The sequence below is a fragment of the Ctenocephalides felis genome, unplaced genomic scaffold (assembly GCF_003426905.1).
Source record: "Ctenocephalides felis isolate EL2017-DRISC unplaced genomic scaffold, ASM342690v1 CF-g0.4_SCAFFOLD_00845, whole genome shotgun sequence".
NCBI lineage: Eukaryota > Metazoa > Arthropoda > Insecta > Siphonaptera > Pulicidae > Ctenocephalides > Ctenocephalides felis.
The window spans coordinates 44,409,228-44,436,376 of record NW_020536999.1 but is presented as its reverse complement, the minus strand read 5'-3'; the positions used below and the strand labels follow the sequence as shown (position 1 = coordinate 44,436,376).

Sequence of the window (27,149 nt, the reverse complement as noted above, 5' to 3'; positions counted from 1 at the left end):
AGATCTGTGTAACATTTATCATATCGCGTATAACGGCAGTAACATAAATAATATGCAAGAAAATTTAAATGTTTACAATGGCAATAACCATGAAACGTACATATGAATACACAATATCATTAATAGAATCGAACCAATTACGACAAAAGTTTAATTAAAAGTAGGATTTACAAAATTACAAAGAGCCTCTCCACATAAAGTCATGCATAACGGTGGTTTCCGTGGTGATAATAGGCGAGAAAAAAAGGAAGGTTTTAGTTTGGGTATTATACCCAGACTGTATTGAGTCCGACATACCCAGACAAAAGAGCTAGTCTGGTATGTGTGAACAAATTTCCTGCGATATACAATGCAATCAATATCATTAATGTTAATTTTTAGTTCATGTTAATAAATTATAAGGCATTTAATTTTTATCGTCAGCAATTAGGAGAAATATAATTTTAATAACATGGACTTGACAAAAATAAAACTTTTTGCATTTTGATAAGAAAGTTATTTTGATTTTTTTATTAAAAACATTTATTAAAATTTTAATTTAAGTTTATAATTTATCAACCCCATTCAAGTAAACGTAATTTTTCTAATTTGTAATTTGCATTGAAACTATTAGGATTAATATTGGACCAGAAACTTTAACAATAGTCCATTATAATAAGTTCACCTCGAAATTCGAGATACCTAGCTGTAAGTCTGTAAATACTTGTATATTCACACCTTAAAGTTGTCTCAAAACCTACATATGGTATTAACACCCTACCATATGTAGGTTTTGAGACAACTTTAGAGTGCTAATAATCAAGTATTTACAGACTTATTATTATTTACAGTATTAATCTGGTTTTCAGTGAAACTAATTGCTAGACTACTAATTCTAGCACTATTGGAAAATAATATATGATTCTATGATTTTTTTTCAATTAATCTTGGAAATTGCAATATCAATTATTCAATCTTATGTATTTGTTGCTTTAATAACCTAGAGAAGTTCTTTATTCTAGAGTTTTCTTTTATTAATGTCGCAAAATCAACCATACATCTAGTTGATTTTAAACCTTGACCTTTAACTGAAGCATTAGGTTGGTACTTGAGTACTAGGTAATTTATTTGAAATAGAGAATTATAAAACTCAGAAAAATATTACAATGGTAAATTGCTTAATTTCTTGAATAAGAAATATAGCTCACCACGAAAGACTTCATTCCATATATTGCAGTTGTAAAAAAAGTTTTATGAAACGATATTAATCTAGATGAAGTTAACCACAAATAATAATGAAAATACCAATCATTTTGTTATTTTAGCTTATTTTTGTATTTGTCATTGCAAATAGTTGATTAAAGATTGAAGTACGTATCATTGAACATTGTATCTATACCTTCTCTTGATCTCTTCAGCAACCAAGCAATTATTATAAAAACAATAATAACAAACATGAATAAGTTAGTAGTTTCTTTATCCAATTTGAATTGCATTATCGAGCCAAGGCATAATTTAACTTAACAATTGTACGATCTTTGCGAATGATATACATACTGAAAGGTCAATGTTCCGGCGTTATGTGGCTTATTACTGTCGGTGCAAGAAATTTGCAATCGTCCCATGTATCACAATTTAGTTTTAGTCATGCCGCGAACGAAAGGACTCATCCCGTTATGTAGAAATATGATAATGAATCATTCACAACTTAACACGTGCTGAGACCATAAGTCTTTTGTCTTTAAGTTCGCATATTACAACTTATTGACAAGTCATCTAATACATTTTGCCCTTTTCTTATGAATGGATTGATCTTAATGATAATGATTACATAGAAGAAAACCGTTGGTTATCTCTGAGAATGAAGAAATGTAATATATGGCATTTGCACAGTTCTTGTGATAATTTCGAATAAGATATATGTATGGATAAGGCACCACACTATACTTATTATTAGTACATCTTTATGATGTGAACACATTTTAAAATATATTTTATATGTAAAATCGACTCTATAATTATAATATAATATAAGTTGTCCATGGCGTAATGCCTCGTGTGGATGGGGTCGCGAGATCAAGCCCTGATATCACTAGAAAAGATAGATCAAAGATATATAATGAACTGAACATAGCCCATTTCGGACACTTTGGTATGAAATTCAATTCAATTTAAAAAAAATTCAATATATAAAATGTATACAACATAATGGTGAATTGGTACATGAGTTTAACCTTGAGTGTTAGTGATATTTTATATCAGTAGATTCATATATACGTATTATAAAAATAGAAAACAGTGTATTGTATTTATGCGACAAAAAATAGTTTAGGCCATTCTTTAAAAAAATCACATATCAGTATTATTTAGTATAATATGCCAATGGGAAATCTCTCATACTATTCCTTCCTGAATAGAGTTTAAATCAGCTCACGGACCAACCCTAGGGCAATACTACCCATTATAGTTATAATATGATTTTCTATTTAATAAAGTTAAAATACTATAAAGTTGTAGGACATGTTTAATCATACATAATTCTGAATCAAAATCTGATCTGAATCTATCAACCGTTTTCGATCTTACACAGTTTTTGAAAGTAATTTTTTTAAATAAAATTTATTATTTTTGCATTTACACGAAATTATAAACACTAAACCAGAATTTGGTTATATCCGCAATAACTTTTTTCATTTTAATACAATACTACAAAATGCAAGTTACAGTTACGAATTCATAGTAGTCTATGTCTATGATAGAAATATGTAGATGGGCACTCCCCGATTTATGATCAAAACTAAATTTTATTTGTGTAGAAGCTAGTTTCTTCAAAGTGCATTTAAATTTGGATGAAAGTAGAATTTAAAATCTTATTTATAGCAATCAACTTAAACGAGTTTCTATATCCATAAAGAATCACAATGTTAATGTTGATGAATTCAATTCAACACTGTGGTTAAAAACTATAATTACATTACAAAAACAATAGCACAAACTACCTCAACCTAAAAAAGAGAGGGAATTGAAAATATTACAAAAAATGATCCTGAAGTTTTACTATCTTCGTATTGAAAGCAAATGATATTTATCTCTATTTATTTCTAATTTAAATTTTTATCTATAAAGAAAATGCAATATTTAAAATTGTTTTTTTTTTTGTTATATGTTTTATTAATGAAATAAATTAATATTCTTATAATTTATTAAATGTGTTTGATATTAAATATATTAATATTTATTTTCGTTCAATGTATTTGTAAATCATATCATATCATATTAAAAACTGATAAAAAGTGAGTTTTCATATAAGAGTGAATTTTTAGAGTTATCTACTTCCGTATAAAGTTGGGGATAGACGTAGTTATTAGTAATAAATCATATTTAATATAGCGATTATATTATTTATAATATATGTTCTTTACATATTGAACTTCTATGTATCTGTGTTAATTCGCAATCCATATTCGTTAAATAAAATGAAAATGTCACAATAAATGTGCAAATTATGAATCAGTTCGTACGCCCACAAGATATCAATTCCGCGGCGCGAGCATTCTGTTACATCGGTCGTGATTTGTTTTCAATGGTGATCGAACTTTGATAGAGATATTTTAAAATCGAGCATGGTCTAGAATAAAAAAAATTGGTAAATGATATAATAATTTTCAAATAGGCCTTTGAAACAATTTGTGAGCAGTGATAATAATTATAGATAGTACTACCTTAGGGCAGGTCCATGAGCTGAGTTACACTCCAACTTGATAAGCAGTAATAAATAAAATTATTTTGTTTAGTTTATGGTTTTGACGATTTACTATAATTATCTTCAAAAATACTCAATTTCATAATTATTTGTACGTATGGCATTAAAATAAACTCATTTAATAAAGGTCATAAATATTTATTTAAATTAAATCTTAATTTGTAATTTAAAATGGCGCTAATTGAAATTTCACAAAAATAAAATATAAAAAATGCAAAAATTATAAGAACGAGAATTTTAGAATAAAATCAAACTAATTTAATATAATCAAAATAATAAATAACATTTTTCTACCTTATTTTGAAGTGCATAAAAATTGTTCCTTATTTGTATATAAAACAATGTCGTAAAATGTATGTACAACTGTATGTATAAACTTTTAAGAAAATAAGAAAATAATTTAAAAAAAATTAATCATAAACTTTTAAGAAAATAAAAACAACTCATTCCCAATTTTATAAAAAAATAGTGAAGTTATGCCATTAATTACTCACAATTATTAAATAAGAATATAAACTTAAAGATAATTTAGTAAACCCCAAGAAGATATTGCATAAGCGCTTATATAATATTTTCCTTCAAGCATTACCATGAAACTATGCAAATACAAAGCTCAAGCTACAATTTCCATTTTATCCACAGATTTCAAAAATAATTTAATCTTCTTAAAGAGGATTAAAAAACATTTTCCATATTCAATGCAGATTGCTCATGCAGAACAATATAGCGTGGAATATTTGAAATAAATATTATAAATTTATATCATTATGGCAATATATATTACATGTACACGTCAGATTATACATTATGTATGCGAACTTATGCTCTTTTAATTATTCACATAAATGCATTCTTTTTTGAGAACGCGATGACGTAGTTAATTTTTGCATTATTGATGAGCTTCTATTCTGAAGAGTTAATGAACAAGGGTAAGTTAGTAAATTGAAGTTTACACTTTGATTATAATTACATAAATAAATAATGAATTTAAAAAATTAGGAAGTACACAAATGTGAAAATTCCTGATAAAGTTAGTAATATTACCTAATTATGAAGGTTCAAAGTGTATTCAAATAATAGTACGATTTCTACAAAAGCCTTTGCCACAAAGATCATAACCACTATTCCAAAATTACATGTTAGCATTTGTTTGTAATATGAACGGAATATGATATATACATTGCAGGCATTTTTAGTATTAAGTTACTTCCTTATGGGCAGAGTTTGTGGCACGAACTATATATAACACTCTGATATTAGAACATTATGCATTGGTACCTATGTTATAATGTTTTAATATAGTGATTTCAAACCTTCGTGAACTTTACTGTAACTATTGATAACGTGGAAATAATTTTCTTGAGAAAGTAGATATTTGGCGAAGGCTGTTCGGTTCGTGATAGTAAAAAAAATTAAAAAAAAATCAGTGGTTGTTTTCCTTCATCAACAAATGTGATAACGATTATTTCTTCAAAATTTTCAAATCTTGAATCAAAATCTAGAAACGATCGCCTTTTAGTTTTTAAACAAAATTTTATATGATTTCTCTTATTGCTACTTCAAATTAGTTTGAGAGCTTTCATTCTACATAGAATTTTTTTTTTATTTATTTTTCATAGCAAGCTATACAAAGTACATTCAGCTATATTTGTTACAGTTATATAGAAAATAATATGAAATTAGGGAAAAAATATCAAAGCAAACAAATCCAATTTATATTGTGTATAGATATATGTATGTATGAATGAAAGATTGTGTATGAATAGATAATTAAGTATTAAACAAAATTTTGCTCTATTATGAAAATCATTCTCCATTTGAAAGATGAACTCGTACACTAAGATTGCTTAAATGGGTTATAAGAGACTAAATAAGCAACTGCAAAAATTAAGACACCGTTTGCAATGTGTTTTTAATTGAAATTTTGATTAAAATAAAAAAGTTAAAAATCCGTTTTGAAAGCTTCACAGTACCAATATCAAATTTACCATCTCGCATTTGAAAAATACGTATCTAAAACATCAAACTAACAGTATCAAATTCAAAATCATACTTCATCTACTAGCAAACCCATATGAATCGTGTTCAAAGTGCTTGAAGCATTCCAGAGTTGGCTTTTTGGCAAACTGCATACGCTTTCGTTAAAAATACATATGTGCACATATAATATAATTTCCGAGTTATTTTAAAAACAAGATTGTGTGCGACTTGCCATGGATCGAGAAAATTATGTCAAATATTTTTATGCATATGTCGCGTCGTCTTATATAGGTCATATATAAGGCGTGATAGGATATACAAACGAAACTTGGCAATTAAATGCGATGATTAAGAGACACGAATTAATTCTGGAATGAACGAAGAACAAAATTAGGCTTACGCACCTAAATTAATTCACTAATATATTTGCCGAACATTGTACAAAACATTACGAATCAAAACAGGACACTTTTTCCTCTTCAATTGTAAAATTCAAATTGATTATAATATATTTTAACATTTCCATATAAATTGCAGAAATAAAATTTATAGAAAACTTATGCGAGTAAAGCTTGTTTAAAATACTTTAAAAGTTTTACGAGTGTGTCAACTTTGAGTGGAAAGCAGCAATTTATCCAATTATATAAAAGTTCAAAACTAAAACTATCCATTATATATATATATATATATATATATATATATATATATATATATATATACACCTAAGTCTGTTTTTACACGGTCTTTTTGTACACGGTTTTGATATAACACGGTTTGAAAATTGAATATTTTTAAATTTTTTACACGAATTTATTCCATTTAGCACGATTTGAAATTTTATGTACCTAAATTTTTTTTGTCAAATTAAATTTTTGCGAAGTATGTTCATATCACAAAAAAGTATTTATGAAAGAAAAAAGTCTGAAACCATCGATAATATCGATAGTTTGCGAACACTAGCTTAAAGATTTAAGTGAATTCCCCTTTAGCGCGTACAAACAATTTTTACTGGTCAAAGCAAATGTGAATAGCACTAATTTAATTCTTGTTCTTAAAAATTCTTGTTTTTCACCAATTTTAATAGGTTTTAGAGATTAGGAACAAATCACCCATTTTTGTATAAGATCAATGTCTTTTTTTACACGTTTTTTTTTACACGGATTCTTCTGGAACCAATCTCCGTGTAAAAACAGACTTAGGTGTATATATATACATATATATATATATATATATATATATATATATTTACATATATGCATTTTATATCCACGATGAGGACATCTGTTCCTCTGTATAATATAAAAATTCTAGCATTTCCCGATGCTCCAATTTTTATCTTCATTCCTTGTAATAGAATTATAAAATACAAAATGTAATTTCCCGTTCTCGCTTTTTGATTTTAATTTTAATTCAATTTAAAATGCACTATCCCCTAAATTGGCTTATCGTATCTTAATCCTATTACACTGAAGTCAATACATGGTAGTTGATTTCGTTTAACGTTTGGACCCGAGCTAAAAATAAATATTTAGAATCGTAATGGCATTCACAAAGTTTGTATATATAAATCTGATATGACATAAGAACTTGTAGAATGCATAATATGATGTTTTAATTAATTATATTTGCATAATTGTGTTTATTAACCATCGCGCGATCATATGCATTCAAATATAATTTTCAACCTTCGAACTTTTGCAACAACGCAATTGTGTTGTATATTTCCAGGAATGGATTTATCCTAAGTTTTCAAAAAGTATAGTAAAACATAGATATAGCTATATAGTATAAGCTATGAAGATAAAAAAAATATAGTATGTTTAGAATCAATAAACATCTGGCCATTTTGATGTAGTCATAGGTTGCAAGATTTTATTTTTATAATGATTATTTAATAAATGTCCTTAACTAGACAATTGTAAATAAAATAGAGAATAAAAAAAATAATAATGATCATTAAGTCTCATTAGGATCAATATGTATAAGAAATAAGGTTTTATAAAGTTTGGTGTGATTAAAAAATTCAGATGTGGACGGTTGTGACACTCGCCGACTTTTCTTGTATGATTTGATTCTATGACTAATCCGGTAAACAGGTAAATTAACAAAATTATTGCTGTTCAAAAAAAAGGTGGAACAACCTTACCCAGTCTTTTCTACGCTTTCCGGAGTTATGGGTATAGAGATATAACATAAAATTCCAGTTTATTATGTATATTTCTCACTAATTCTTTATTAAACCGGAACTAATATGGAATGAAAACCTAAAACGTTCATAATTTTCTTGAATTCCTGTTTATATCTAAAATAATCAACGTTTCAGTATGCGTTTCTGTTTCTGGCCTATTACGGCACGGTTTAAATCCCCATATCCTTTTTGCATACGTAATAAAATAATAAACCACACACGCGAATAATATAAACACACCTAAACCCAGGCGTTGGTAGATATTGCACATGTGCTCTGCGTGCCAACAATATGGATCGTGAACGAACATCGAGCTTTAGGATTATAAATATTCGCTGATTAATGGAATGGAGTCAGTTTGGAATGAAAATGCCAACTGGCCAAAAAGGAAAAAAAACTAGTTGGAAATAGTATTTTGCTTTGAGGCAAGTTGGATAAACAACCCTATACGTATACATGATAAACTTAATCAATAAGAGTTGACAAAATAAAATTTTCGCTTTCACTTAAATGTAATCAATTCGATTTCCAATTAATATCTTTCAAAAAACACTTATAATATCTACAAATGTATAAATTTGATTAATCTGTTTGAGACATTTCATCTCATGCATTTCGGGTTCTAAAAATGTATAAGTGTGTATATCAACTGTAATCAGTAGCTTCCTAGGAAACACAGAGCGTATATAGATGGCCGGCATAATTTCTAACTAGAATCACTTAAGCCGGCAAAATTCTAAACATTGATGAATTTTTTATAATTCAACCTTATCGTAGGCATATGATATTTTAGTATGTTATTTTAGACTTCGAAATCTATCGTAATGCAAAATTTCATCAAATTCGTCATAAAAAATTCAACATTTAATGACGAAAAAACGGCCCGGCCAATCTCTAAAAAAACTAAGCAACGCGATACCCAACGAATATCTTTCGGACCATTTTAGGAATTTTTTAAATCGATTCAAGATTGGTCTAAAATTATTTACTCTTCTGCTAATTACAAAGAAACTTCCCAGTCGTTTTTGAGAAAACGTCGATGAAAGGTCTAATTTTGACAAATGCCAATTTTTGCAAACCTTGACGATTTTTTAAAGGTAAACAGGTTGTCGCAGGGCCGTAGTATTTTAGTATGATCTATAAGACTATCTACCGTCAAAGAAATAATAATAAAAATCGTCGAAAAAAACTATTTGATGTATCTCGATGAGGATTATCGTTTCTCAGTTTTGTCCGACGATCGGCCGAGCCGTTTCTTTGTAATTTGGAAAAAAATGTTAAATTTTCCGTGCACATTTAAGCTCATACTACCGAATTGATTTTAAAAAATCAAAAACTGTTTGAAAGATATTAGTTGTAAACGATACTGATTAGTTTTAGGTGAGAATCTACTGAGCCGTTTTCTTGTAATTAACTGTTGAAAAAAAAATTTAAGCCGATTTTTATGGAATTTTTTAAGCGATATATATCATGGTCTTATAGAACTTACTGAAATATTACGGCAAGCAGTTTAATTTTAAAGTTTGAGAAAAAGAGTAGTTTTTTCGACGTTTGTTAAAATTAAAATTAGATGATTTAATTGGTATAACGATAGAATACTTGGTCTTAATGAACATACTAAACCATTAAAGTCCGACAGAAACTGGTTCAATTATAAATATTATTGATTTTTGAAAATGTGCTTTTAGAAAATAGTCCGAGTTAACGTGTTCGTTTGTTTTTAATTATGTGTAATAAATCCACTCGGAATACTTTTAATCACTCATAAATTAATTTATTTTTTATTGATTAAGCCGATTTACACATATCAGGAAGTTCATGTAACTTGCCTCAAGGCAAAGTACCAATACCAACTAGTTATTTATTGTATTGAACTTTTAAATCAGATGTTATGAAATAAAATTGTGTAAACTGATTCTGGTATTAAAAATTAATTTCTCCAGTTAGATTGTTTAAGAGTAGTCCATATAGTACATTTGTAAATAATATGTAGATAATAAAAAATAATTGCTTAAGAAATTAATTATAAGAAAGTCATTTATGCAATGTCCATTCAAAACCATGCGTTTCTCAATTATTAATAATTTGTTAATATTTCTCGTTTATATTTTTCCCATTTGGTTTGAAAGATTCTCTACCTATATGGTCGCCCTAAACGAGTCAATTTCTCTATGTTTACAAAGCCATATGTTGCAAATGTCTGCTAGAAAGACTCAATATCTCGAAAGAATGTGTGATAGACGAGTCGCCTCACGTAACATGTAACATGACACAAGTCACGAAACGTGGGTGGACGAAGTGCTAATGTCGCATCTCAGTTTTACTTGAGACGTTCATAAACAAGTTTATGCACCAAAAGCCAAAATAGAATGGAAGGTACTAACAAAATTATGAAAATAGAATAATTATAATATGAGATAACTGAAAACTAAAACTCAAAACTAGTGGTGCATGATATCGTGCTTAAGACAAATTGCTAGAACTTCCCATACCAAAAATTAGAATTTTTAAAAAGGCTTTGATATTTCTGGAAATTTTTGAAAAAATAGATTTTTGAGTATTTTGCAATTTTTGAAAAAATTGTCTATTTTTTAAAAAAATTATATTTTTTAATTTTTTTAAATAATATGAACTTTATTTCAAAGCAATCATGCTGCGTAGCTGTTTTAGAGACGAAATATCGAAGCGCGTAAGCGCCGAGTCGTGGTCTGACGGATAAACATTGGTACGAAAATGATAAAAATGTAAACAATATTTGACCTAATTATTAAAATCTATAAAATATCTGATAATTTGATGTGCTTAAGTCTAATGATCATTTTTGATCCCCAAATGGCAATATTTTACTTTTTTTATTGGATTTCCTAAAACGCTATACCTGCCTTTCAAAAGTTTAATCATTTCTTTGTTTCGTCAATACAAATAAAAAGTTGTTTGAATCATTCAAATCGGACGCTGCATTCTCTCAAAAACTGAATTACTATTTTTGGCACTTTTTACCCCGTATCATCGAAACGGCTGAACCTGCTTTAGCCAAAAACTAATCTTCACGTCCCCTCATTAATACGAACGGAATGTTTTTTGAATTATTCAAATCGGCTGACCCGTGTTCCCGAAATCGTCGACGAACACACGTAGATGCACACATTCTTTCTAAAGTATGCCAAAATATTCAAAAACCCTTAAACGTAAAAATTAATAAAAATTCAATTTTTATTCAATTTTTTGCGATTATTGTAATTTACCCTAACTAGAAGTTAAAAAATGCCATCTTTAATCTAAAAACTTGTCAGGCAAAAATCTAAATCGTTTCTGTTAGATAGAAGCTAAATGAGATATTATAAAGTACAACTGTAATTAATCCAAATTTTCAAAATTTTACCCTCAAAATCGATTGTGCCTAGAATATTATGGCAAATCGTCAAATTAATGCGATTCGACTAAGATTTTTTTCTTTTTGGCATAATGTAAATTTGCATGCCTTAGAGCTTTATTAAACACTACTTTTTATTAAAGCAAAAAATTGTATTAAACCACAAATATTAATATTATAGTGAGTCAGTAAAATTAATCTTATCACTAGTTTGGACGTAATCATAATTGTCACAAAAATTTTTAGATATATAAGAAGACGTAGAAGTTTTCTGTCATATGAAAAGATATTAACAATTAAACTTCGATTGCGATAGATGCTAATTATTTATCTATAAGAAAGCCAATAAAGATTTATATTATAGTTTTTTTTTTCTCATTCAAGTTTCTAATTGTGGAGAAAGTTTTGTGTATAAAACAAATAATATGATATATTAATATAACAAAATTCCCTTTCATCCAATTCCCTTGTATCCAAAATATTATGGCAAATTGCCAAATTAATGCGATTCGAATATTTTTTTTTTCTTTTTGGCATAATGTAAATTTGCAACACATATAAGTTTTCTATCATATAAAAATATATTAACAATTAAATTTTGATTGCAATAGATGTTAATTATTTATCTATAGGAAAGACAAAGATTTATATTATAGTTTTTTTTCTCATTCAAGTTTCTAATTGTGAAGAAAGTTTTGTGTATAAAACAAATATATAATATAATAACATAATAAAATTCTCTTTCATAAATTAATTGTGACATACTTTCAACGCATGTTATACATTCATGAACCTTCGCCGCCCTCGGCCTCGGAAAAATTAGTCACGCATCCATTGGGGCAAGTGTCATTTTGATAAGGGTTTATTAGTAGAGACCCTTATATAAAAGGAACAAAATATGTGCGACCGCATATTCTGTATCATTTTACCTGCTACAAAACCCTTCAAACTATATCACAAACAAAGTGTCCGCTTTATACAGTTATTCATGTATTGTACGATTGCCGGCTATTGTTTTTCTGCAATGTTCTGGTGCAGCATGATTTGTTAAAAGTCAGGAGTGGTGCCAAGAGAAATATTGTATACTGGCAGAATTTATATGAATGCGGTCGCTTAAATGCAGATTTGGATGCATATTTTAATAATATCACGATATATTATGGTTTTGGTTTAAATTCTTCTTGTAATAAAAAATATAGTTATAATTACAATTTTTATAAAATTGGGACCATTGTTAAAATTACTAACTGAAAACGTATATTTAGACTAGTAAAAATAATTTGAAGATAAATATACACATACCCATATTTCTTTATTTGTAGCTTAAATTTATTAAAATTATTATTATTATTATTATTATTTATTAAAATGAAAAAAAAAATTGTTCAAAAGCTTTTTTTAAAAAAATAAATCAATAACGTGGGTGATAATAAAGGTTATAGTCTATATAGGTTAGTTCCATGTTGCGTTTTTTATATCCATTTTGTTATAAGTATTTAAAGCATAAAAATGGAATTATATATAGTTAAAAAGCTAATAAAATTATCTACAAATCTGTATACAACGTTTAATAACTTTTCGAACAAAATTTATTAAGAAAAATGTTCAAAATTTAAATTTTAACATAAAGTTATTTTGTTCTGTTATACAATACGTACTGATAATATTTAATTCCTGATTTTTTTTATTAATAATATTATTCCATTACAAACAAATCGAAAAATACATATTTGTAAACAATTAAACTTTGTATTGATATATAATGGTGCATTAAAATTTCATCAAATTTTGTGACAAATAATGCAAATTCAAAAAAGTGTGGTCGTGAACTAATTTGGTGATTATAAATTGCAAAGTTTAAGTAATTTTTGTCAACAATTTTGTTCCAAAACTTTTAAAACAGCAAATGTAGATAGATTTGTACACAATGTAATAAGGTTTTTAGTGATACAAGGTGCAATATAAATGTTTTAACATATTTTTGAGTAAATTATACAAAATTAAAAATTGTAACCAAAGTTTATTAATATGCTGTATTAAGATACAAAATTATATCTTCATACATAGCTTAAATAATATAGAGCAGGGCTTAAAGATCCGTGGATAAACCATCACCATTATCCCAATTAGGAAATTATTGAATCCATTATAATGTTTATATAATAGCTCAGAATTGTAAACAAGTTAGGAGTTTTTTCCCAACAATATTTGAAAGTAGAGGGCAAAAAATGTATAAGAAGCTATCACTTTAAATCAACTATGTTGCAATCAGGGTATAAACGACCATATCGAAAATCTATAACAAAAGATTTTTTCTTCGTTATTAGTTTTTTGGTTGTGAGCACTATTGTTAATATCATTCACCTTAATATCATTCTTAAGTTTATTTAACTGCTTTATAAGATGTTTTCATCACTAAAAAAACTTACATGTGTGTGGGATATAAAAAGACAAACTTAACTTTTACCCTGAAAAAGTGCAAACCTTTTCAAAGCTATTATTTCGTAAAAATTCTTGCAAATTAAAAATTAAAAACATTGCATGTATTTTTCCCCGAGCTATCCCATTTTACCCCGCATAAGAAGAAAATAGGACTAGGTGACAATTTTTTAAAAAAACAGTTAAAAAGAAACATAGTACTATTATGATTAGCTATCTGATTGTGAAAATTTTACTGAACACAGTTAAATACTTGTCTATTTGATTTATGTTGTTTGATCTGATGTAGTTGGTTTGGTTTTCACATTATAATTGCCTAAAGTCAAATTGGACCTTTGTGCCCCGACCTGCCCTATATTATTATTGATTTCACGACCCACCCTATATTATTATTATTATTATTAATATAATTATTTTACCGACATAATGAAAATAATAAAGATTATAGGATTTTATTGCACTATATTTTAATTTATATAAGCTTTATTAGTTTACTGGTTGTTCTCGTCTGGTGAATACATCAATGCTGATTTGAATGCAGCCAGGAACTCGTTATTTGAATCGCAAATGCAGGAAACGTTAGACAATGGAACAGATTTATATTATTCGGCATCTGACTGGTTAACTTCCATCGCCGTATATAGAGGTGTGATAAACTTTATATATATATATATATATATATATATATATATATATATATATATATATATTCAATAGATAAGTCCTGGATTTTTTCAATATATTGATTGTTTCTTTTCCGAACAGTAAATCCAATAATAAAAAACAATTTGTTTTTTGAAGATGTTTAATACGACGTTTCGGAACTAGGTACGTTCCATCATCAGGTTTATTCTGTCAAATACAATGTTTTTTAAAATACTGATTAACATTAATTAACAATGGTCAATACAGATTAATTAGAAAAAAATTTTGTTATAAAGGAATGGATTATGTACCGGATAGATAGTAATAAGACTTAACTAAAAAAGGTTTTATATAAAATTGAGAAGCAAAAATTATTTACCTGTAATAATTTATATATCCATATCACTAATATTTTTTTGTTAAAAACACTCGATTTTTTTGGAAGATATTTGTAGATGTTACGATGTGTAGTCGTAACATCTACAAATATCTTCCAAAAAAATCGAGTGTTTTTAACAAAAAAATATTAGTGATATGGATATATAAATTATTACAGGTAAATAATTTTTGCTTCTCAATTTTATATAAAACCTTTTTTAGTTAAGTCTTATTACTATCTATCCGGTACATAATCCATTCCTTTATAACAAAATTTTTTTCTAATTAATCTGTATTGACCATTGTTAATTAATGTTAATCAGTATTTTAAAAAACATTGTATTTGACAGAATAAACCTGATGATGGAACGTACCTAGTTCCGAAACGTCGTATTAAACATCTTCAAAAAACAAATTGTTTTTTATTATTGGATTTACTGTTCGGAAAAGAAACAATCAATATATATATATATATATATATATATATATTTATATATTAGGGTGGCCCTTAATATGGACATTTTCGAATTTCCTTGCTCCCAAGGGCTCAAATGGTTCCAAATTGATAAAAAACAATTCTCTGAAAGTTTTAGCTCTTAACATTAACTTTTAAATAGTGCGCAATTCAATCAAACTTTGTATGGAAAGAGCATGGAAAAAATTTTGAAAATTTAAAAAAAATGTTTTAGATATAACTTAGCGACAAATGAATGAGTTTTATTCATTCATTTGTTCGCTAAATTACACCTAAAAAATATTTTTAAAATTTTTGATAATTTTTCCATGCTATTTCCATACAAAACTTTGATTGAAACTCCCCATATATTGACCAACCCTTTATTATGACGTATTTACACTCAAAGTTTAGTTTTCATATAAATTTATTTACAAATTAGATCTTTATAAAAATACTTCCTGTATTATAGAAAACAACATAGGAAAAGATTCGCATTAGTTAAAAATGTGAAAAAAAAACAATATCTCAAACAATGTCTTGAAATATGTATTGTTAATCAAGATATATTTATACACAATTTTGCTGCTGTAATTGATTAAATTAATCCTGATTTGCTCTTTTGAAAATCACATCGATTGTTATGTTAATTTTCAACAAATATGTAGAAACAAATGAATTAAATCCATAAATAGATAATTCCTTTATATATAATGTTCATATGAGCTTTTAACAATGCAGACAATGTGAGTAGCATGCAAAATGCTCGGTGATATGTTTTCACCAGTTTGGATGCAAATGTCACAAGCGATGTTATGTTGAATAATTGCAGTAGAATGTTTGGCTTCATGTGTAATATGATATATACATACACATAATATATATACATATACATATAACAAAATATTTAAGTTATGCGAAGCAGTTCACAAAAAAATTCAAGAAGTTCCATTACATACTGATAAAATATTATATTAATCATTAATGAGATTCATTTCAGGGTTAATTATAGATATTCGGATAATCAACAAGATCTAATAGTCCGACAAAATGATAAATTTTAAATATTGTTAATTTAGAAGTAATAACATGGCCAAATTTCGATAAAAAAATTGAAATATTTTAACTAATTTAAATTAATTTTAATTAAAATATACTTAAATAAATTATATACAACGAAGACAAAGCGAAAAAGGTTATCTTTCCTAAGAAATGATATCTACTTTACTATACTTCAGAATCTATTTTCCTACTAATGATTATTTGCCGAACAAATATGCTTTGTGCTTTTTATTTAGAAATCACTTATGACGCTTTTAGATTATCTGAGTGGAAATAATCATGAGAAAATTCGCTTAGGTTACGAACGGAGGTTCAAAAATAAACGTTCTTTTATAACCTTATTATACAAGATTTTTTACCACCTGAATCTTATATGGTCCCTTTGTGTGTTATCTCAGCCAGGAAGTCATATTTCACTGATCTGAATTTAAAACAGCGTTGTAAAAAATCAGGACGAGAAAAGATAATTGACTTGAACAAGTTAATCGCATTGTCAGTCATATGTGTCTGACGCTAGGAAGTTCTACATGAGCCATATCAGACATACGCGATTTGGTAAAAGAAAAAAATGTAGGGTAGTGTGACATAAAAATCGTTATTTTCCAGGAATTTCGGCAAAAAAATTTCATCGGTACATTAAGTTACCTAGATACATTTTTAACCAAATTTTCTAATAAAGTTACCATGGTTCGTGTAATTTTTTTCTGATATCGTGGCGATAAACGTTGTATCAATATTTGCAACAATATTTGCATCAAGTTGATCAATTTTTGCAACAATATTTGCCAAAATATGCCTAAAGTTACAAATTCCAATTTGAATAAATAGTTGTAAATCAAACGAACTTTAATGAAAAGGAATTGTGTGAAGAATCCCTACAAAAATTACGTTCGTAAAAACAATTACATAATAATTGTAAGTGTCACATAACCTTGACTTCATCAAGCAATATTAATAATTATATGTTTAAATAATCTAGCTAATAGTGTTAATAAAGAAAAATATATGCAGTTAAAATATAATAAAATTCATATAAAACTTCCGCTACTATTCACCGACAGCATTAATTAAAATGATACATTTGTTTACAATTCTGAGCAATTATATAATCATTATAATTAATTCAAAATATTCCAAAATGACCTAATTTTTTCGACACGGAATCGCAAATCACCAGTGAAATCTAATACAATAAATTTTGACTATTTCACCACATCCTTTACTTCATGGCATAAATGTTTCGTGACCAGATATATTTCAAATTTCAAAATAATAGTAATAATAATTTCAAATACTGATATTAGAAAGATTGGTGTTAATTTCATATATATAAAGTGATTTCGGAACAATTTCTAAGAATTACATGAATTGAATTAAAAATAACAGGTATGAAAAAATATGAAGAAGAATGTCCAGGTAACATTAGTATAAAGGTATGACAGGTTAAAATAATTATTGTATGGTTGTACATGACTATAAATCGATGAAATAATATGACGTAATCAATGAAATAAGAATTTGCAAGAGTTTATCATTTATAAAATTAATAATAATAATATTGCAATGCGAACACAAAAATTCGTGCAAATTGAATATATGTTTAACTATCAAAATGAAACAAATAGATGCAAATTTCTAACGGTCATAAAAGCTTTTTTTTTTTATTTTATTTTTATTCTGCAATCTATAAAAATAATTATATTTAGCAGAGAATGTTGACAAGTCATAAAAGCTTGAAAATTTTTATGATGAAACTATTTGCGGAATTCGATCATGGGTGGCAATGAGATATGTTTATAAATTATTAAAATATAAAATTTAAGCAATTAGGTTTCAAAAACCCGTGGGTATAATATAAGAGTGATATAGCTGCACGAAAATGAAAAATCATTTTCCCGCGACATTATCAATAAAAATAGTATAATGTTAATAACTCACCAGAGTTTCCCGTTAATTCTCGTTATTCTCCTCCGATATATATAATGTTAATATGAGCTTTTAACAATGCAGACAACGTGAGTAGCATTATCTCAATTTGGAATTTATTGGATTCATTATAATGATTATATAATAGCTCAGAATTATAAATGCAAAATTGCAAATGAGCAACTATGTTTGGAAATATATAGCAAATATATTTTCCTTCGTTGTTAGTTTTTTGGTTGTGATCACTGTTGTTTAATTTAATCAAGAATTCAAGACCTTAATATTAGGTTGTCAAATATCTCCCTTCCGCTTTTTTGCTCTTGGTTTATAATACAAAAAGGCGGATATTTGACAACCTATTATGATTTTTAAGTATACGTTATTTAATTGATTTATAAGATGTGTTTACCTTTACAAAAGCTTACGTGTGTATAGGCTAATTATGACAAACTGGACCTTTACCATGGAAAAAGTGTAAAGCTTAATAAAGCTATTATTTAGTAAAAATTCTTTAAAAAATGACAAATTTTTGAAAATTAGTACTACAATGATTAACTATCTGAGTTGTAAGAATTTTACTGAACATAGCTAAATAGTTGTGTATAATGTTAATAACTCACCAGTGCTTCCCGTTGATTCTCCTTGTCCAATAAGAACTCCATGGATTTGTGCGGTCTAGGCGGTTCTGTGTTTTGTGCGTTCGGCTGGTTCACCAGGGATAAATTATGGTTATGGTTATGTCGATTTTGCGTTTCACCTAGATCGATTAAACTTCGCGCTTTTCCATTACACACGACTGTCTCATGGGTGTCAAGATCAGTTTCTATCAAACCCACCATACGAGCCATGGTCCTTCGTGATAAACCATGCTCGTCGTCTAAGGACGTTTCTAACCGCACTGTTGTTATCGGATCGATAACATTTCTCGGGGAATTATTGTCGTATTTATTGTGCGCCTGCTCGGTTTTGCTCCTTTTCGCGCAAACGCCGACAATTCGCGGGGGTTGGCGCGGCAAGGGCGGCTTACTAGACACTACAACCCCTTTGCTGAGTGGGGGTTCAAAGTCACGTGCGTTTTGTTGACACTCGATTTTGTCCGTAACGTCGGGACCTTTCAACGGTATGTATATATAATCACTTTCCGGCGCGGGGTTATCTTGTTTCGGAAACACTTGTTGCGTTTTGTTCATCACTTGCGAATCATTCGCTTTTGTTTGGTTAGAAATGTCATTGTTTTTCTTACGCGTAGAGAAACGGAAACTAGTAAATCGAGCGAGAAAACTTGGTTTTTTGACAGGCTTACGGAAAGCTGTTGTCATTTTCGCGGTCACTGTGTTCGCGTCCATTTTACTGCGTTTTTTACTTACACTTTTCGCATCGGACGCGGTATTGTCTATTACGGCTAGCACATGTACTACTCGCGCTGACGGTTCGTTTGTTGTGATCACTTCTTGCGGTGTTGCGGACAATGCGCTTGCACTCGGGCGCGCTCGGCCGTCCGTCGTACTGGATCGCGTCGCCTCTGAGCCGCTCACGGGCACAGGCACATCGGGCTGACGAATCAACACGAAACGAGGATCTTCCGTCACAGATTTATAATCCCGTATTGTGGGAGCCACGTGCGACTTTGTTATTATTGCAGCGGACGCGATCGAATTCAATTGTTGCTGTTGTTGTTGTTGTTGTTGTTGCTGCTGATAAATGGTCTGCGGTCGCGGCGATGGAGCGCGTTCGCGCGACTTGTTATCACATTTCGAAACATTTTGATACAACGGTTCATCTTCACTGCTATAAGATTCCGCGTAGGAATCTGATCTTTGCGTATCTTCTGAGTAGCTTCGCTCCCTCCAACTGACTTCTGAAACTATAGGACAAAAATGCACTCCTTTACCGGTACCTACAGATGTAGTCGATTGATTTTTCGATCCTAAAATTCCCTGTTTTATGGGTTCGTCTTTAATTGGCACATGCTGCATGGAAGCTCGTAATTCCTCTTTGCATACTTTCTCTTTAAATCTTTCCTCTGCAACCGCTGAATTTAGATTTGGCGTACTGACAACAAATTCTCTCTTTGCAGGTGTCGAATGAAAGAACACAGCAGAATTAGAAAATTGAGATTGTTTATCATCAGACCGGCTTGAATATGACGTGTCATCGTATGAATCCAGAGGGAATGTGCATCTCTCTAAACTTTCGGCATAACACGTTACTAAATTGGTCGGGTCGATATCAAAGGTAGCTTTTGAAGTCTTTGTTGGCATAACATAAGTACTGTTTACTTCTCGATCTGTTAAAATCGATACATTCTTATTAAAGTTTTCTGAAATTTCATCAAATATTGTTTTCCGAGCTCTAGGCGTAGCAACAGGTCGTTTGGGCGTAGACATCATTGACGTAGCAAACGAAGATACTCGTGAGCGCCGGGTTTCCGCGTAGTCCAAAGCTGTCAAATCGGCACAACTCGTAGTAAATGCATGAGTTCTCCCACTACTATTATTTACAGAATTTCTATCATTAAAATCATATAAGTCGAAATTTTTTGCTGCTATGGAATTACTAGCGCTTGTAAATAAAGACCAATCACAACTAGCGTCATCTCCGCATAGATTTAGATCCTCTGGCACACTAGACACCTTCACACAATCTTCAAAATGATATCCGCTATGTTCTTCTTCATGTATGCGTTTGTACGTATTATCGAGAAGTTGCAATCGATCTAGCTGGCGGTTGAAATCTCGCCTTCTCCAAGAACTCCTTAAAACTCGTCCCAAATTCAAATCCGCAAAAGTTCGAAGCAAACAGGGCGAACTTAAGGAAACGCCTGTGCGTTTATTTCTGGCCTTCGAAGACGTCGCGCTCTTGGCTACGGACATGCTTGTTGTCGCCGTCGTAGATTTACGCGCTCGTTCGTGAGCCGTGTCTATATTTAAAACTCGCGTCGACATGTCAGGTTCCAATGTGACATCTTCAAAACTTCTGCATCGCCTGCGGTAGCGTCCTTCTGCGCCGAACTGTCCTGCAAAATCTACAGACTGTTTTACAGCAGCATTGTAAGCGTTGAACGTGGCGACGCCGTATTTATTAAAGCAAGGGATTGATTTAGACTTCGCTAGTTTCACAAAGTTGCAAGTGCCATCGCAATATCCGGAATCTTCACTCAAGTTCTCAGCGGAGCGTTGCTGAATAACTTTTGTAACTTCGTGCAAAGGCGCCAGGCGGTCATCAGTCTTGGAATGGACTGTAGCATCAGAAAGTTCTGAATCTGAACTTTCGCTAGTCGAATCTATAATATTGTTTTGTTCTTTTTCGTGTCCAGAAGTCAACAAACCATCCGTAAGATCGATACCGCACTGCTGAATTGTTTCGCTACTTTGTTGCAGTAGCTGTCTTTCCAACGATTCAAATTGCAGCAAACTGCTGCTTCTACTGAGGGACGTGAATGAACGTGCATCCTCGTCGCTTTGGCAGCAACTTGTGTTGTTATAAACTGATTGGACTTGATCGTGTGAGGCGTAATAAGGCGGAGGTTGGTCAAACATGCAGCGGCGTCGTTTTGCAGGGCATACGAAGTCGCGTTCTGAACCACTATCATCAATTTGTTCTGTAAACAATAACAATATTTAAAAATTAGTTTAAAATGTTTTAATCAAATTTAAATTATTAACAATTATTATATATAGTCAAATATATTAAATCGATTCAATAGATATTAATAATTAATTATTTCATGATGTTTCAATCATTCATTCTCACAATCAATCCTGCGCAATTATTGTTAGTCATACAACATAGTATATTAAAGTTTATATATCGCTGATTTGAAGGATTCAAATATATTTGACTTCTATTCGCATTATGTGAAGGAAGTTCTTATTTGACGAACAGCAGGTTTCAAATTGATCAGTTAATAATAAATTCAATTCTAAGTTCTGATTTGAAGAAATATACAATGATTATGAGCTTTCAATCATGAATTTCATTTGACTATTGCTTATCATATTATAATACAAATATATGCCAAAATTTTGTCAATATGTTATAACTATACGCTATATTGCAAAAATAGTAAAATGATTAATATTATTTATGGATGTAATATTTTATAACAAAAATTGCACGCCGCTGATGTTAGTGTATTACATATATCGCTAATTGAACTGAATGTAATTATAGACAGAATAATTTAATTTCAAGGATGCTCTACTATAACTAAGAAAGTCGTAGCATATTTAAGATAATATGAAATGTTATTTTAATTGCTAAAATTATGGAAAGATCTAACTAATAACATTTATATAAATTTATATATTGATATAAATTTTAATATAACTGTGAAAAAAATGTAAAATATGCTGATTTATTATCCAGTATTTATTAATATATATATGCAAGGCTTTATGCCCAATTGATTTGATTTAATGATGTTTCATTCAATGTCTACATTAAAATTGCACAATAAAATCACAATGACTCATTTAGCTGATTAAACTGATCTGTGGTCATAGGTGAATATATTTACATACAAAGTTGATTATATAAAAGTATGAGATCATACGGACTGGCATTTTAATTTTACACAATTAAATGAATGTTCTTATCGATTATTAAGAAAAGAAATTATTTCAGTCTGCATAGTTGTAGTTTTTGACCTATTAATTATGAATAATAAATATTTTATTTAACGTTCTTTAACGTTAACGTCAATATTATGTTTGCAAAATAGTTAAATAAAGCAGACAAGGCGAAAGAGATTTATGCATTTGTGTATTAGATATAATGCATTAGCAATATGTTTACAATGTAACATGCATTAATATACTTTGCTTACATATAAACTCCAAAATCATTCATCAATGTATGAAAATAGATTGCTATTCAGGCATATATTCATATAAGTATTTATAATCGTTCCTACATAAATCAATCAATCAATCTACACAAATCCTCCAAATTAATTAGTTAGTTTCAATGTTTAAAACTTCTTACGTAAATATATGAGTAACAGCAATAGTTTTCTAGCAAACCAAGACTAAAATAATAAATCAATTTTCTCAATTTAACAATATTAATAATTATTATTACCATTGAAATAAATAGAATTATACTAGTTTGTCTCCACGATATTTAAAAAATATTTAAGTAGAGTAGGTAAGTTTTATTACCATCAAGTGTAAGGCTGGTATCACCTTCAGGTTCAATATGTATAACACTCTGGGCATCAGAAGCAGATGAACCACCCCAACCGCCCCAATCGGAGTGATTGCCATCGTTTCCTGGTGAACCGGAGGACGAGCAACTTTCTTCTTCATCTTCACCAGAACTGCAGTCGTCGGAGCAGGAGTCGCTCTCTTCACATTCGTCTTCTTCTTCAAGTATTGTCTCTAAAAGGGCACATTGCGGAGGCAGAAAAAGACCGCCATCTGGAAAACGAAAATCAAACAATATAATAAATATAATAAATATTTTAATGCAATTTTATAAGATATTTGAGAAAAATATTATGAGATAAAATAAATTAAAAATGAATCAATCAATATTTTCTATGCATAATCATCTTAAGTTTTTGTATTGCAGCATTTTCATAAAAAATGAAATGGTTTTATTTAAATAATATTCAAAAATTATTAAGTATATTAATAAAGATTATTAAGCAATAAACTAAATGGCAACTCAAATCAGATTTTATAAAATAGTTCTATTCATTTCTTTTAGAGTAGAACGAGGCTTAGAGTAAAAAAAAGGTCACCAACAATATCCAAAACCATTAGAATTAGGAATTTTTTCAACTATAATACTTGAAAGTAAAGAGCAAAATGTGTGAAACAAGCCATCGCCTTAATTCAAGCAACGTTGCATTCAGGATTAAAAAAACATTTTTAGCCATGTTTGAAAATCTATAACCAAAGTATTTTCTTTCGTTGTTAGCTTTTTTGGTTGTGAGCACTGTTGTTAAGTTTACAAGACTTTAATATAATGTTTAGGTATATGTCGTTTAATTGGTTTATAAGATGTATTGTAATTTTTAAGTTAGAATCAACAGGCGTTTTTATATAACCTCTATAAAAGCTTAAATTTGTGTGGGGTAAAATGGTCCAACTAAACTTTATCCCTGGGACAAGTAAATTAAGTTAAAATAAAAGTCATTTACAAGAGATCAATTCTGCTGAGAAATATTTCTGAAGAAATACGAGATCAAGGTGTTATGTTTGCAAAAAATATTCCAATTAAATTTATAATTTGATTTTGATGAATATGATGAATAATTTTGATGATTTGATGAATAATTTAGCTATTATTTCGTAAAATTCCTTTGAAATTGAAAATAAATCATTGGATCTGTTTGCCCGCTGACTGCCCTTACACACTTATGAGGTAAAAAGGAACACATAACAAATTTTAGAAAATTACTAAAAAAACACATTTTATAATTATGCATTAACTGGATTTTCTGACATAGTTCGATAGTTCGATAGTTAATTGTTTGACACATGTTATGTATTGTGATATGGTTAATTTGCTTTAGACAGTATAATCATAGATAAACAAGTATAATTGCTTAAAGTCAAAATATACCTTAGTGCCTCGCCCTATCTTGTATTTCAATGTAAACTTGCTAATGGCACAAAAATCCTCGAACTTAAATGCAAAACGATGAGTATAGTATGAATATGAAAATTAAAATATTCCCAATTAATTTATAATTATTGTTGAAATAAATAAAACCATGGATTGAATGGAACAAATAAAACAATACCTGTTTGTCCCATGATTTTTACAAACTATTGCTTTAGATTATATAAATGTTAGAATAAATTCAATTCAAACTGGTAAACAAATTCAATTTATCTTGGTTAAGTAAAATTAATTGTCTAAAGAATCCATTAGTGGAGACGTAAACTCTTTGAAGAACTTCTTTGATGTTTAATTAGAACCGAAAGGCGAAGCGATGGCAAGGACTTGAGAATAAATAACGTAGTTTATACTTCCATGTGTTACAAAATATAATTAATTTTTATCTTAGTTATTATATGTTTACATGCATTATGCTTACAAAATATCAACTAGTTTGCTAGTTATATATTTGCACATAAAGAAATGTAAATAATAGAAAGATGTAATACTAAGTTACTATATAGAGTCAATGTGTTTTACTATATCTATGTGAAATAGGTAAATCCATCTACCTAGCTAGCCGTTTGCAATTTATTAAATCTTTAGTGCATATCAAATTGTATTAGATTTAGAATTATGCATTTAGAACGACTTCCGCATAGTTCGAAATGGGACAGGTCACTGACCATTTTGCATAGAATGATATATGTAGACATATCATCATTAGGAGTATAAAAAATTCAGGTACATATGCATTAATAATAATAATAATAATAATAATAATAATTTTAATTGAGGAGTGAATTGTTTCAATATTAATTATTATTATGTTAAGAACACCACACAAAAATTCAAAAAAAAAAATTGGCCAAGGTATTCATATTGGGGTAGTCATATACTTACGTTTAAAATAGTTTTTGAAAATTTTGAACATTTGTACAGAAAATATAAATATAAAGTTACTGCATTTAGATAAACACAAACGCGTGAGATAATAACGAAAAGCATTGAAAACTAATTTTAAATTTTGTCCAGGTTGAAAGTTAAGCATACAATTCTCGTAGAGCCATCTGCGATGGCTGGAAAGTAGAATCTAGCAAAGACTCAACTCCGGTGGGTTGAATATGCATCCATTTCTCTACAAATAATAAAGTTTGTTGTCTTATCTAATGTTGATAGTTTTGAAATAAATTAAAAACCTGGTGTGATAAATTATGCTATGTTCTTTGACTATATTAAAAATTGGTATTATTATAAAACTGGCATATGTTAAAATATTAAATTGATACAAGCTGCTGTACGCTTATAGCATTTTGTACCTAAAATACTTTGTACAAGATCGATATAAATTAAACATAGCGCCCATAGCGCCCATAGCACAATCATAAAAATAACTAATTTCCAATTTTATAGAGAGTTAAAATTTAATATTTAAAATATGACAATAAATATACTGAATATAATAGAATGTTTGATAGAGGAATAGGTTTGACTAAAAGGTTAATATTTAGTTCATTGTGTATTATAGAGAAATTAGTATAATGTAACAATTAAGTAATAAAATCTTTTGACTCTATATATTTATATGACTCAATGTTTGATTATTTATATGACTATTGTTAATTGAAAATAATATAATAAATTTGCAAATATATTGACAAACAGGTTTCTGTTCTTTGTACTGTTTCGCCTTTTAAATATAGATTTAAAACGATATTTTTATTACGACTGTTGTTTAGCGATTTCAATTCGCGACCAAGAGTTGATATGAATTATACCAAGCAGGCGCATTTGTTCTCATATATCATAAAGAAATGTTCATACATGGTAGCTCTCATATCAAAATATTGAACTAATCATCTGTGGCCAGCCGCATTTTTTTAATGGAGCCCTTTGTGAAGGGGCCACACCAGTAAAAATTGTTACATTGCACTTGGCTTAATTTAAACAGTTTCCAATTGTTGTCTACGGAATCAATGTAAAAAGTAGCGTAATCAGCAAAAAGTAGAATTAAAAATGTATCTGAGTCTGCACTCTGCAGCCTTTTGAGCCAGGGTTTTCTTGTATGAGTGGCATGTAACTTTTTGCTATCCCTGCCACCCTATAGTTACGCCACTGCTCATTATATAATATTCTTTCCATAAGATTTGCATTAAATAGTTTATTAAAAAAGTTTGAAAATTAAGTTAGATGTAAAAGTAACTATTTGATGCATTGCTTAGTTTAAATACTTAGGTGCATCCTTCTATGTTCTCTGATTTATTCTTGATCTAAGATGGTTTTTAGTGTTAAATAATAAATAAAGTTTTTATTATATTAATTTTAATATTAATTAACGAATTAAGAACGA

General features: G+C 28.9%; 1 protein-coding gene across 1 annotated transcript in view; it reads right to left on the bottom strand.

Moving 5' to 3' along the window:
- The window catches only part of LOC113370649, a 219,443-nt gene that overhangs the window by 33,375 nt on the left and 158,919 nt on the right, over positions 1-27,149 (bottom strand). Inside the window, exons 2-3 of the mRNA XM_026611347.1 lie at positions 23,350-23,607; positions 18,808-21,788 (exon numbers count right to left, since the gene is read on the bottom strand). Of these exons, the coding sequence (XP_026467132.1) occupies positions 18,808-21,788; positions 23,350-23,607 (3,239 nt within the window). The remainder of the gene's footprint in view (positions 1-18,807; positions 21,789-23,349; positions 23,608-27,149) is intronic.